The sequence below is a fragment of the Triturus cristatus genome, chromosome 3_2, assembly GCF_964204655.1.
Source record: "Triturus cristatus chromosome 3_2, aTriCri1.1, whole genome shotgun sequence".
Lineage (NCBI taxonomy): Eukaryota > Metazoa > Chordata > Amphibia > Caudata > Salamandridae > Triturus > Triturus cristatus.
Window position 1 is genome coordinate 316,330,541 of NC_140584.1, and position 12,141 is coordinate 316,342,681.

General features: G+C 45.0%; 1 protein-coding gene across 1 annotated transcript in view; it reads right to left on the reverse strand.

The window, feature by feature from the left end:
• Positions 1 to 769: 769 nt before the first annotated feature.
• Positions 770 to 12,141, reverse strand: part of LOC146857261 (uncharacterized) — a 161,999-nt gene continuing 150,627 nt past the window's right edge. Inside the window, exon 4 of the mRNA XM_085647772.1 lies at positions 770 to 10,754. Within this exon, the coding sequence (XP_085503898.1) occupies positions 8,956 to 10,754 (1,799 nt within the window). The 3' untranslated portion in view covers positions 770 to 8,955. The remainder of the gene's footprint in view (positions 10,755 to 12,141) is intronic.

The following is a 12,141-nucleotide window of genomic DNA, read 5'->3' on the forward strand; positions in this document are numbered from 1 at the left end:
TGCCATTCAAAGCCACAGAAAGTGGCTTTGCAGTGCCTCATAGATATGGTTGAGACGTTTGCCGTGCCGGAGCATCAGAAAAGTGACGTTCTGGCGGCGCAAGCCTCTCATAAATAATCCCTCAAATGTATAAATAAGTTGAGGCCCAGATATTGCGTTGGGGTTGCATCACTTTTTTGGCACAATCCCGACGCAAAATCTAATTTCTTAAATATTGTAATGCGCTCAAATGTACTCATGATAGGCTAAATATTTGTTTGAGGTATATTATGATCTGATATCACTTCTTCTGTGGTCTTGGGTTGTGATGTCACTTCCTGTGATGCCACTTGTAATGTCATGGGCCGTGATGACACACACCGTGATGTCACGCACCATGATGTCACCTGCATTCTGCCTAACTTGATCAGTCCCCCACTTCCTTTTTAGGGCTTATGCCCCGATTATATGTATGTACGAACTCTAAACTCACTAAGCGCATACAAAGAGGCGCTCAGCTCTTCCCTGAGCCTGTTCAGTCCCTCATATGATCCATGAAGGCGTCTCCGCGTTTCCACACTTACGTGGCTGCATATGCATGTGTCTGGGTGGATGCGTCTACGTGCATACGAACTACAGCTCGTGTAATGAATGCGTATTTGCATCTGTGTGAATATGCTTGTTAGTGTACCTGGAAGCTAGCACGTTTCAAGAAGATGTGTGGCATGATAGCATGCCCGTCTCTGCATCTACAAACGACAATGCAAGCAAGCCAAAAAAACAAAAGGGGTTCAAATCCAAAGTATTTGCACAAATTTAATAAAATAGATTGAATAATGCTGATCGATAACATGATTTATTGGTTAGAGAGCGGAAAAGCCTATTTTACACCCATGAGCAGAACATATATATATAAAAACTCAAAATCAAGATGGTCCCCCATTAATCACCAGCGTTAGAGTTACAAACACCGCTGATCACTAGAATAAGTGGACTGTTTACTAATAGTCAAGAAAAGAGCAGGCAGCCCATAACTTTGAAATAACGCAGCCGGATCAACAGAAAACCGGACGATGAGCATCACTGTAGGGATAAGAATGTCCAGCAGTTTTTTCCAGGCCTCTGAGCGCCGAAAGCAGGGGTCGGTCACTCTCTGGGTGTCTCAGGCAATGAGATTTCCATGTGACTGTGTGACGTCGAGATTGGATTTTCACGTCGTTTTCAAGGCGTCTCAGACAATAAATATCCCATGTAACTCTCCAAGTGCCCCGCGCAGTTAACATTTCTGGTGACATTCCAAGTCTCCTTCAATGATCATGCCATGTGTCTCTGCAAGAGCCTCAGAGTGAGGGCGTCGCACCCGAGTCTCCTTGTGTTTCAGAACACGGACATTTCATGACCCCTGCAGGCGTCTCGTTAAACGAGCATTTCAAGTGACTTTCAACGTGCCCACCCACGGGGGTGGGATTTTCGATTGGCTGGCTTTACAGGTGTCTCCGGAATTGAGTGATGCAGCCCGTGCAGTGGCACCGGGGCCCAGAGGTCGAAGGGTAACAAGCTCGCTCTAGAAAGAGACCAGTTATTTTAGAGTTCCTCCACTTGCTATGATCTGGGCTAGCTCTAGTTTACTCTTTGAGGAGGGCGGGTGAGTGGGGAAAGGGGCAGTAAAGGGAGAAACGGATAAGATGGAGACGAGGCGTGAAAAGAAGAGGGTGAAAGACGGGAAGGGCAGTGGAAGAGCAAAACGTTCCAAATTCGGAATAGGAGATAATGGTGAAAGAGAAAGGGCATTAGGACAAGCAAAAGGAGCAAGGGAAGATGAAAAGTAATGGGGAGGAAGGAGATGAAAGGCAAAAGTAATGGCGATAGGGAGGCGAGAAGGAAAGACAGGCACAATGAGGAACTTAGCGACTCATAAGCCATAGTGTAGTGATTGTCAAGGCAGTGGCACAGGGACCCAGGAGTGTGAGGGGTCCAACTGCATTCCAATTATGGGGCTTATTTACAAGCCCCTTGCACCCCGTTGCGTCACTTTTATTGATGCACCGGCAGCCCATCGTAAAGTTACCCTACGGGACTTTTCATGGTCTTGTAAATATGTTTCGCTTTCACGCATAACTCTGCGTGATAGGGGCGTTCCATAGGTATTGCTGGGGTTGTTCCCATGCAACATCGATGGAAAGTGATGCATTAATAGATTTACAACATTTTGCAAACCTGGGAATGCGTCAGAATCCTAAACCTTGCCAGGGGATGCGCACGGATGTGCAACAAGGAGAAATACCTTTATTTCTCCAAGTTTTTTCCTCTTTCTGCAGCACGCACAGAAAGAGGAAAATGTTTCAAATAGACATACGACCTGTTGCCCCTTTAGTCTCCAGGCCGGGAACCAGAATGGGCACTCGTGCCTGGAAAACTGCAGATATGCCTCAGATGCTACATTCCCTGGCTTCCTCCCGTCCTCAGGGTGGAAATACTCCGGCACTATCGGCCTCGGCTTTTCAGGACTGGATCCGAAGCGCCGCTGACCTAGTGGCCCCAGAGAAAATTACGAAGCCCAACAGAGTATCCCCCCCGGCCCCCTGGTACAATGAAGATCTTCGACTACATCGCCAACACTGCAGAAATCTAGAAAGGCGCTGGAGGAAGGTCTATTGCCCCATAGCTAGACAAACTTATAAAGATGCCCTTCAGATTTACAAAAAGGCAATCTTGGCCCGAAAAACCGAATTTTTCTCGGCACAAATTAAGACCGCTGCTAACTCGGCCAGAGAACTCTTCTCTGTTGTCACCAGCTTGTCTACCCCCCCTGTCGGGCCTGAAGTGGAGCCCTCACAGGCTCTCTGTAACGAATTAGCAGCCTTCTTTATCACAAAGGTTGCAGATATATATGCTTCCTTTGAAGATAACTCTAGAACTGAATGTAGAGGTGGTAGCGGGAAAGAAGCATTGTCTTACTACAACCATGACCATTTTCCATGCTTTCTACCCGCCTCACATGAGGATGTGATTAAAATCGTCTCTACCATCAAATCGGGCTCCCCACTGGATCCTTGTCCCCCATCCGTGATGTCAAAACTCACAGAAGTGATTTCCCGCCCTCTCATGGAGATCTGCAATACTGCTTTTTCGACAGGCCAATTTCCAAGTATATGGAAGAACGCTGTCATAAAACCCCTCCTGAAAAAACCTTCCTTAGATCCCACAGCTGTTGTAAGCTACAGACCGATCGCGTGCCTGCCCTTTCCTGCCAAAGTATGCGAATACCTGATGAATAGACAGCTCTCAGAGTTCGTCGAGACTCACCAGCTTCTCGACGATACGCAGTTTGGGTTTAGGAAAGGGCATGGAACAGAGACTGCCTTGATAAAGGCCTCTGACGAGATCAGGGTGATCATGGACCAGGGAGGGGCGGCTGTTCTTATCCTTCTGGATCTGTCAGCAGCTTTCGACACGGTCGACCATGCCACCTTGGTCGACCGTGTCACTGCTTTGGGGATTAACGGTTGCGCCAGGGATCTTATCTCATCGTTCCTGGCAAACCGTACCCAGACAGTAAAGTTGGGAGATTTCTATTCCCCTATCTCTGCACTCCCTTGTGGAGTCCCACAAGGCTCCTCGCTAAGTCCCATGCTTTTTAATATCTATGTAGCGGACTTGGCGAGGATAATAAAGGCCTATGGGATACAGCTTACATCGTATGCAGACGATACCCAGCTGGTGCTGGGCATCCATAAGGATGGTCTCACGGTAGCAGCCAACTTTCAGAAAGCTATGCTTGAGGTTAGTAGCTGGATGGCTTTGAACCGCCTTCGCCTCAATTCGGATAAGACCGAGATCATGACCTTTGGAAGACTCTCCCCTGAATGGTCCTTTGGTTGGTGGCCAGAAAAGCTTGGCCCTCCACCTGTCCCAGTAGAAAAAACCAGAAACCTGGGAGTGATCTTTGATAATAAGTTGGTTTTCGACCTCCACACCAACAAGGTTGTGTCGTCGTCTTTTTTCATCTTGAAAAAAATCAAGAAGCTGCTGCCTTATCTCCCGCCGTCAGCTGGGAAGACCCTGGTCTCTACCCTAGTCTTCTCCAGGATAGATTATGGGAATGCACTTCTCCTTCACACCCAGAAGCGTGTCACAACGAAGCTGCAATCTATTCAGAATGCGGCTGCTAGGATTCTTCTCAACATCCCTCGTCGCAAATCTACCACTCCTGGTATTCGTCAGCTTCATTGGCTGAGAGTCTAGAGCCGCGTCAAGTTTAAGGCCCTCTGTATTGCTTATAAGGCTGTACATGGCATTGGACCTAGGTTCCTGGTTGAAGCTTTCCAGCTGTACACTCCTAGGAGGCAATTAAGATCGGCCAATAACAGTCTCCTCCCGGTGCCACGCACAAGATCGGTCACCTGGGGAGACAGGCGCTTTCTTGTGGCCACTCCAAAACTTTGGAACCTCTTGCCACTAGCCATTAAAACTGCCCCGAATCTGATGAGCTTCCGCAGGCTCTTGAAAACATGGCTGTTTAATCAGTAAGAGGATGACTTGATGATAGATTCCAGTTGCTCTACAGCGCCGAGACACCTTCGGGTATTTGTCGCGCTATAAAAGTTGCGTAAATAAATAAATAAATAAATATTTTGTTTTTGTGCAGGACAGTGTCCCTTCCTGCACAAAACCAATCATCCCCTCAGCGCAGGCACCCTTGCAAAATGACGTAAGGGAACCTGCACTGGCACACAGCTGTTGTTTGTGCCAGAGTAGATGATAAGGACAGGAATGCTCTGTATCTTGTAGATTCCTGCCCTTTTATTTTGATGCACAGCAGCACAGCAGTAAGGCTTGTTGCGCTGCCATGCGTCAAAATAATGTAAATGATGCCATTTGTTTGTATTTTAATGCCAGCATTGGGTGTGCTGGGGGGGGCATATTCCTTGCGTTCTTTAGGGACCATGTAAAACCAAGATAAGACCCTGCAGGTTATGAGAATTCCCATGGGACTCTCCATGTGATTGAGGCAGTTCATAGTCATACATATCTGGTGGCAACTCAGGCGATGGGCATTCCCGGCGTCTCAAGAATGAGCACATCACGTGACTCTGCTGGCTTTTCAGACAAGACACTCCAAAGCACTCTGCAGGTATCTGAAGCAATGGACGTTTCCTGCGACTACACAATGTGTGAAACACTTTGCATTTATGCACGTGTCTCTGACAGTGGAAAGTCTATGGGGCTCGATAGGTTTCTGAGGGACTCGATATTTCAGGGAGTCGCCATGTGTCACCGACAACAGGCATTCCATGCAGCTCTTGGGCTGTCGCACACAACGGATGTGCCTTTTGACCCTGCATGTGTCGCAGCCAAAAGGCATTTCATGTGACTCCGCAGGTGTCTTAGACGACTTCTTGTGATGCAGATATCTCAGAAAATTGGTATTTCATGTAAGTCATTGCCTACGGCAACTAGCTTTTATAGTGACTCTGCAGGTTTCTGGATTTGTGCGCACATCATGAGATTCTGATTGTGTCACATTTAAGCATCAATTTAGTTAAGCTCAGGTGTCCAGACAATGAGAACATTTGGCCTCTACTTCTAAGAAAGTGGGCATTCAGGCAACACTGCAGGTAACTAAGGGATTCATGTAGGGTTTGGTGGTGGAAGCACTGCCCACAAATCGACACTGCACGCGGTATATCAATGTTATGGTTCCCCCACTCCATTTAGAGTCAGGGAAGCACAAGGATTGCCCCGGTGTAGCCTCAGCCGGCCTCACCTAACTACACCCTTGATCCGGAGGTCTGACTTGTGAGCCAGCGGCCTGTGAACCGGACTATAAGAGAGGTCTTTAGTCAATAAGCTTTTCTAGGTCCCATTCAAGAGCACACAATCAGCATTTCATGTGACTGTGGATTCAGCAGGGATCCCATTTATATTCCCAGATTTCTCGGCCAACACTGCCCCCCAAGAAGCATTTTAGAGAATGATAACCTCATACATATGGGATTGTGGTGCCATGTAAAGACTCAGCGTTGATGTTGAGAGGCGATTGAAAGGAGGGCTCTCTGGGGGTCGGGGCTTCTAAGGTTGATTGTTGGAAGGAAAGATTTGTTGACAAAACTGAATGGTACAAAATATTCGACAATTACTTTAGGAATAGTTGTTAAAAGGCTTGAAGTGTAGGCAAAAGTAAAGTCGTGTGTGCTGCGAATTATTGGGGATGGGTGCTACGGGGTGGTTTTAAAGGCAGGATTGTATTCTTAGAGGATTCGGGCAGGGTGGTCGTGCTAGCAGAGAAAGAGCTAGGCATGAAGAAAAACTGAAATTTGAAGTGTCTGTGATAACGATAGAGTGGCTGCCACTGTAATGAAAATTATGACAGGAGTTTTTTTTTAGTTTTTTTTTGGGACATGTTTATTGGGCAGTTGAAGCGCAAATTCTGAGCCCGACTCTTTACTCAACACAAAGTTGTGGGGGAAATTGAATCTAGAACCCAGTGACGTATTTCAGGGGACTGAAGTTGAATAGCCTTTGGCTGAAAGGGGGAGTAAAAACGAATCACTGTGGATAAAGTTGCCTTTTAATTGATGCATTGATTTAATATGTATGTAGTTCCTTATTTGTGTGGTTTGTTTCATGCACACTACACACTGAATACAGGTATGCACGGCTCAATAGACTTTCCAACTGAGCCACATGCCATCAGTAACTCCAAGTAAAATTCGTGATAATGTCAGAGCTCTCCCTGGCTTTCCAAGTTTAGAACGTGAGCTCTATGAATTACTGAATATATGTATGTGAGTCGATACCTGGATAGTTTTGCAAGAGCTGCCCATACGATAGTCATTGATTATGAGGCATAACCTTGTCTCCAGGGTTCTCTGTATGGGCACTTGGCGAGAGGTGACAAGAAGTGAGAGCTCTATGCTGTCACATTCTACAGATCTAGACTGAGCTGGGGGAGTGCAATTGTTATGCCCGCAAAGTCTTGTAAAGTTCCTGATGTTTGTCCTCCGTGTAGGTTCAAAGTTTAATGATATATCTTTCATTCCGTTTGTTTTTACATTGTGAGGTCATTTTTACCATTTAGGTCCTAGTTTAGAGTATAGTACTACATTGTAATGCCTAAGAAAGTCCCTGTTTGCTGAGGGATCAGAATGATACATTTTGTGGCAAACATCACAGAGTACATTTACTATCATTTTGCGTGGTGGATGGGCCACTTTTTTGGCGCAGCCACCACACAAAATGTTACTTCTGATTTATAAAGCAATCCAAATCAGTATTTTGTGGATTTGCGGGGGATTTTTTCCAAAAAGGAACTTTGCGTTAGGGAGGCATTCCTTGGGTCGGGCTTGGGCATGCCTATGCATGCACCCCTTGATTTTGGCGCATCCCAGATTTGCAAAGACTTGTAAGTAGAAAGAGGAAAATGCCTTTAAAGGATTGTTTTTGTGCAGGAAGGTATCCCTTCTTGCACAAAAACAATCCTGCCTCCAACACAGACACCTTTGCACAGTAGTGCAGGGATGTCTTCGTTGACACTATGCAGTCACAAGTGCACCAGCACAGGGAGAGAGCTGTAGAGCACCATATCTTACTAGATATGGTGCTCTTCAGGTCAGTCCCATTCGCACAGCACAGAGCAGAAACTTGCCTTCCTGCACTGCGTTGAGTGAATCGTAAGTAAATATCCTCCTACATTTCTATAATTTTCCACAACTACATTTTTGCATGTCAAAACGGGTGTAATTTCCCATAGCAGAATGCCCAGTATATTCTGATACATGTGGAATTTAATGCATAAGGCATGAGTTCCAAATGTATTTCACCAATTTCTTGGAAATAGGTATTATTGCAATTGATAAACACCTCACCCTGGGTAAAGATATTTACATGGGGCAGTAAATACTCCACCCCATTCTGGCCAACTCCTAAGCAGGAAATTGGCAAGATAACTTGCAGTCACATGAAACCCAGCCAAGCAGAAACATGTATGCGAAATACTTCTGCACAGTTGACCTTTTGTGGAGCTATTCTATGGTTAAGGGCATTGGAAAGCAGAGGAACACTAAGCTCCCCTGGCACCAGTAACCCCAAGGGTGTGGAAAATCTGGCCCATTTACAGGGCTACTGATAATGAGGGCCTAAGAACCATATTCTGAGTTGGACAGTAATTGGAAAAGGAGATGCCAGGTACAGAGATACTGATTCAAGCTGTATCTCCACCCTAATTAGTGGCCATTCTGAGTTTTGTGTGCTAGGAATGGGGAATAACACGCTGGACTGAAATTACCGGGTCCAGTATCACATACAGGTCCTGATTATGGGCCCTTTCTGGTGCAAATTTTCCTCCCGCTGCCACCAGGAGAAAAATGTGTGTGGAAAGACATAGATTTACAGGGGGCGACATTTACTCGCTAAAACAATGAATAGGTGGGGGAAGTAACTGCCAGGGAGAAATTGCTCTACTCAACACAAAATCGGGCATGGACAGCCTTGTGCAAGTGGTATCTTTTGCAGAACTAATTTACTGGTTCTAAATAGGAATCGGGGCATACATAAGATGCTGCAAACATCATAATTATTAAGTGAAATTGACAGAGTGATAAAAGGTTGCAGCTTTCAAGATGTTGCCAAGTGTTACTTAGACCTTCGTGAATGTTGCTAACAAACTCAGCAAACCCCTAGAACCAGCAGTCTAAGGCCTGAGACAGTGTTAAAATGGCCTGTTAATTACAGGTTTTGACGAATACTGGGAAGGACATTCTCAAATTAAAACCAAGGGGATTTGAAAACAGTTGGTCGCTGACTCCAGGGTTCCAGGCAGGCAGTCCAGGACTGTACAGTCAGAATGGTTAATGTCTACACTCTTTGGATGAGGTTACATGTTGATTCTAAGTGGTGATTAGCTGCAGGCTCATATTTGTTTGATTCATTCTTGAAACAGCAAAGGCTTTCACAATTGGAATCTTGCAGTACAAACTATGCATAAGTCACTTGAGTAGTTGTTTGTTTGGTAACTGTTTTGGTTATAGTTGTTGTTCTAGTGCCACTGTCTAGTACATCTGTTGTTGTTGCTGTTGTTGTAGTGGTTGAGACTGGCTCCTGGATGAATGAGCTCGATGGAAGTTCCAGGTTATCATAATTAAAGCTTGAGGTACACTCTGCCACATGTGCAGGATCTGTGGTATTTCTGGTTTCCACATTTACATGTGTATCTATGGTTATGATTGTGGTCATGCATGAACTGGAGATTACTGTTGTTTTGTTTCTTGTCATCTCTGTCTTTACTGTTACAAAGGTTGTTGTTTTTGTGGTCTCCTCTGTTGTAACAATGGTGGCTATGATATTAGTGACATTTCTGGTTTCAGTTGTGGTTTTAACTTTGTGTTCGGTTTCAGTCTGGATTATTTTAACAATGGGCTTAAGTACCATGGGAGAAGTTGTTTCCACATGCTCAGTTGTTGAAGGCACAAACGTAGTCTTGAGTGTTGAAGTCTCAATGATTGGGGGTTCTGATGTTGAAGGCACAGTTGTTGAGGGTTCAATTGTTGTAGTTGCTGTTGTCTCTGTAGTAGCTTCTGTGGTGGTAGTGGGGGTTTGTGTGGTAGTAGTTGAAGGTTCTGATGTTGATGGCACAGATGTTGAGGGTTCAATTGTTGTAGTTACTGTTGTCTCTGTTGATGTCTGTAGTGTTGTTGGTTCAGTTGTAGTAGATTCTGTGGTGGTAGTGGGGGGTTGTGTGGTAGTAGTTGAGGGTTCTGATGTTGAAGGCACAGTTGTTGAGGGTTCAAATGTTGTAGTTGCTGTTGTCTCTGTTGATGTCTGTTGTGTTGTTAGTTCAGTTGTAGTAGGTTCCATGTTGGTAGTGTGGGTTTGTGAGGTAGTAGTTGAGGGTTCTGATGTTGACGGCACAGATGTTGGAGGTTCAATTGTTGTAGTTGCTGTTGTCTCTGTTGATGTCTGTAGTGTTGTTGGTTCAGTTGTAGTAGATTCTGTGGTGGTAGTGGGGGGTTCTGTGGTAGTAGTTGAGGGTTCTGATGTTGAAGGCACAGTTGTTGAGGGTTCAAATGTTGTAGTTGCTGTTGTCTCTGTTGATGTCTGTTGTGTTGTTAGTTCAGTTGTAGTAGGTTCCGTGTTGGTAGTGTGGGTTTGTTTGGTAGTAGTTGAGGGTTCTGATGTTGAAGGCACGGGTGTTGAGGGTTCAATTGTTGTAGTTGCTGTCTCTGTTGATGTCTGTTGTGTTGTTAGTTCAGTTGTAGTAGTTTCAATGGTGGTAGTGGGGGGTTGTGTGGTAGTAGTTGAAGGTTCTGATGTTGAAGGCACAGTTGTTGAGGGTTCAATTGTTGTAGTTGCTGTTGTCTCTGTTGATGTCCGTTGTGTTGTTGGTTCAGTTGTAGTAGGTTCCGTGTTGGTAGTGTGGGTTTGTGTGGTAGTAGTTGAGGGTTCTGATGTTGAAGGCACAGTTGTTGAGGGTTCAATTGTTGTTGTTGCTGTCTCTGTTGATGTCTGTTGTGTTGTTAGTTCAGTTGTAGTAGTTTCAATGGTGGTAGTGGGGGGTTGTGTGGTAGTAGTTGAAGGTTCTGATGTTGAAGGCACAGTTGTTGAGGGTTCAATTGTTGTAGTTGCTGTTGTCTCTGTTGATGTCTGTTGTGTTGTTAGTACAGTTGTAGTAGCTTTGGTGGTGGTAGTGGACGTTTGGGGGGTAGTCGTTGTAGGTGTTGTAGCTGTTGTAGTTGTTGTTGCATCAATGAGCGGAGTTTGTGGATTCTTAAGTGGATCTAGAGGTTGGACAGAAAAGATAAACCATGTATCAGAAAATACAGTTTTAACTTGCAATGCATTTAAAATGTAGCCCACATAATTAATACAGTTCAGCTATTCCTACATTCACAAATTAACATAGGTGTCACAATCTCAGCACTGAAAATGCTTGCTGCACTGATTCAACTTCTGCCCATATTAAGTACATTAGCCTCTATCTAGCATCTGGTTTCCGTAGAAACATGGTTGGGATAAATTATTGTAGCCTGCAAACCCTTAGAGTCTCTATTAGAAATGGGATTTCTGGCTGGCCAGGGCATGCACCTAAGCCAGGCAGAAACCACCACTCTAGTCAGGGTGAGGGAGTTACATCCTGAAGATAACCCCTGCTGACCAACTTGGTAGCTTGGCATGAGCAGTCAGGCTTATCCCAGAGGCAATGTGTAAAACATTTGAGCAACACACACACACAGCAGTGACACACTATGCACACCACAAAGGAAACTCCACACAAGGTTATATCAAAAATAGCCTTTGTATTACTTATAAAACACAGAACTTAATCACAAATATATATATATATATATATACACACTGTGCCACCTGGCACTAGGTATTACTTTACAGGGATTATATACACTACAAGGCCAATCTGGCCACTGTCATCATAGCACAGTTCACAATTAGTGGAGACAACCAGTAACTACTGGTAAGGGCGCACTTACCACCCACACATTAGCCATAACTAAGGGAGGAGTACCCTTAGGTACCCCTAGAAGACAAAACAGTAGGGACGCTGGTTACAGATGTTGTTGGAAATGGCCTTTTTTCCAGGGTTATCCCCAAACGTTTTGCTTCTTACTCATATTTGTTCCTGACCTATTGTTGTTGGCTATAGGACACTGGGCACTTCACCACTGTTGATCAGTGCTAAAGTGCATTTGCTCTCTGTGTAAATTGTTATTGTGATTGGTGATTGGTGATTCATGATTGGCATATTTGGTTTACCAGTAGGTCCCTAGTAAAGTGCACTGAGTATGCTAGGGCTGGTAAATCAAATGGTACTAGTGGGCCTGCAGAGCTGATTGTACCACCCACTTGAGTAGCCCTTAAATTATGTCTCAGGCCTGCCACCATGGTGCCTGTATGCAGTTTGTTAACTGCCATGTCGATTTGGCCAGTGCACCTAGTGGTCAGGCCCTAACCTTCACTTTTCTTACATATAGGGCACCCCTATTGTAGGCCCAAGGTACCCCCCTGGGCAGGGTGCAGTGTATGTAAAAGGTAGGACATGTACTGGTGTGTGTAACATGTCCTGATTGTGAAATACTGCCAACTTAGTTTTTCATTATTAAAAGACTATCTTGCCCCATAGGACAGAATAAGGAATGCTTTGTAACATTT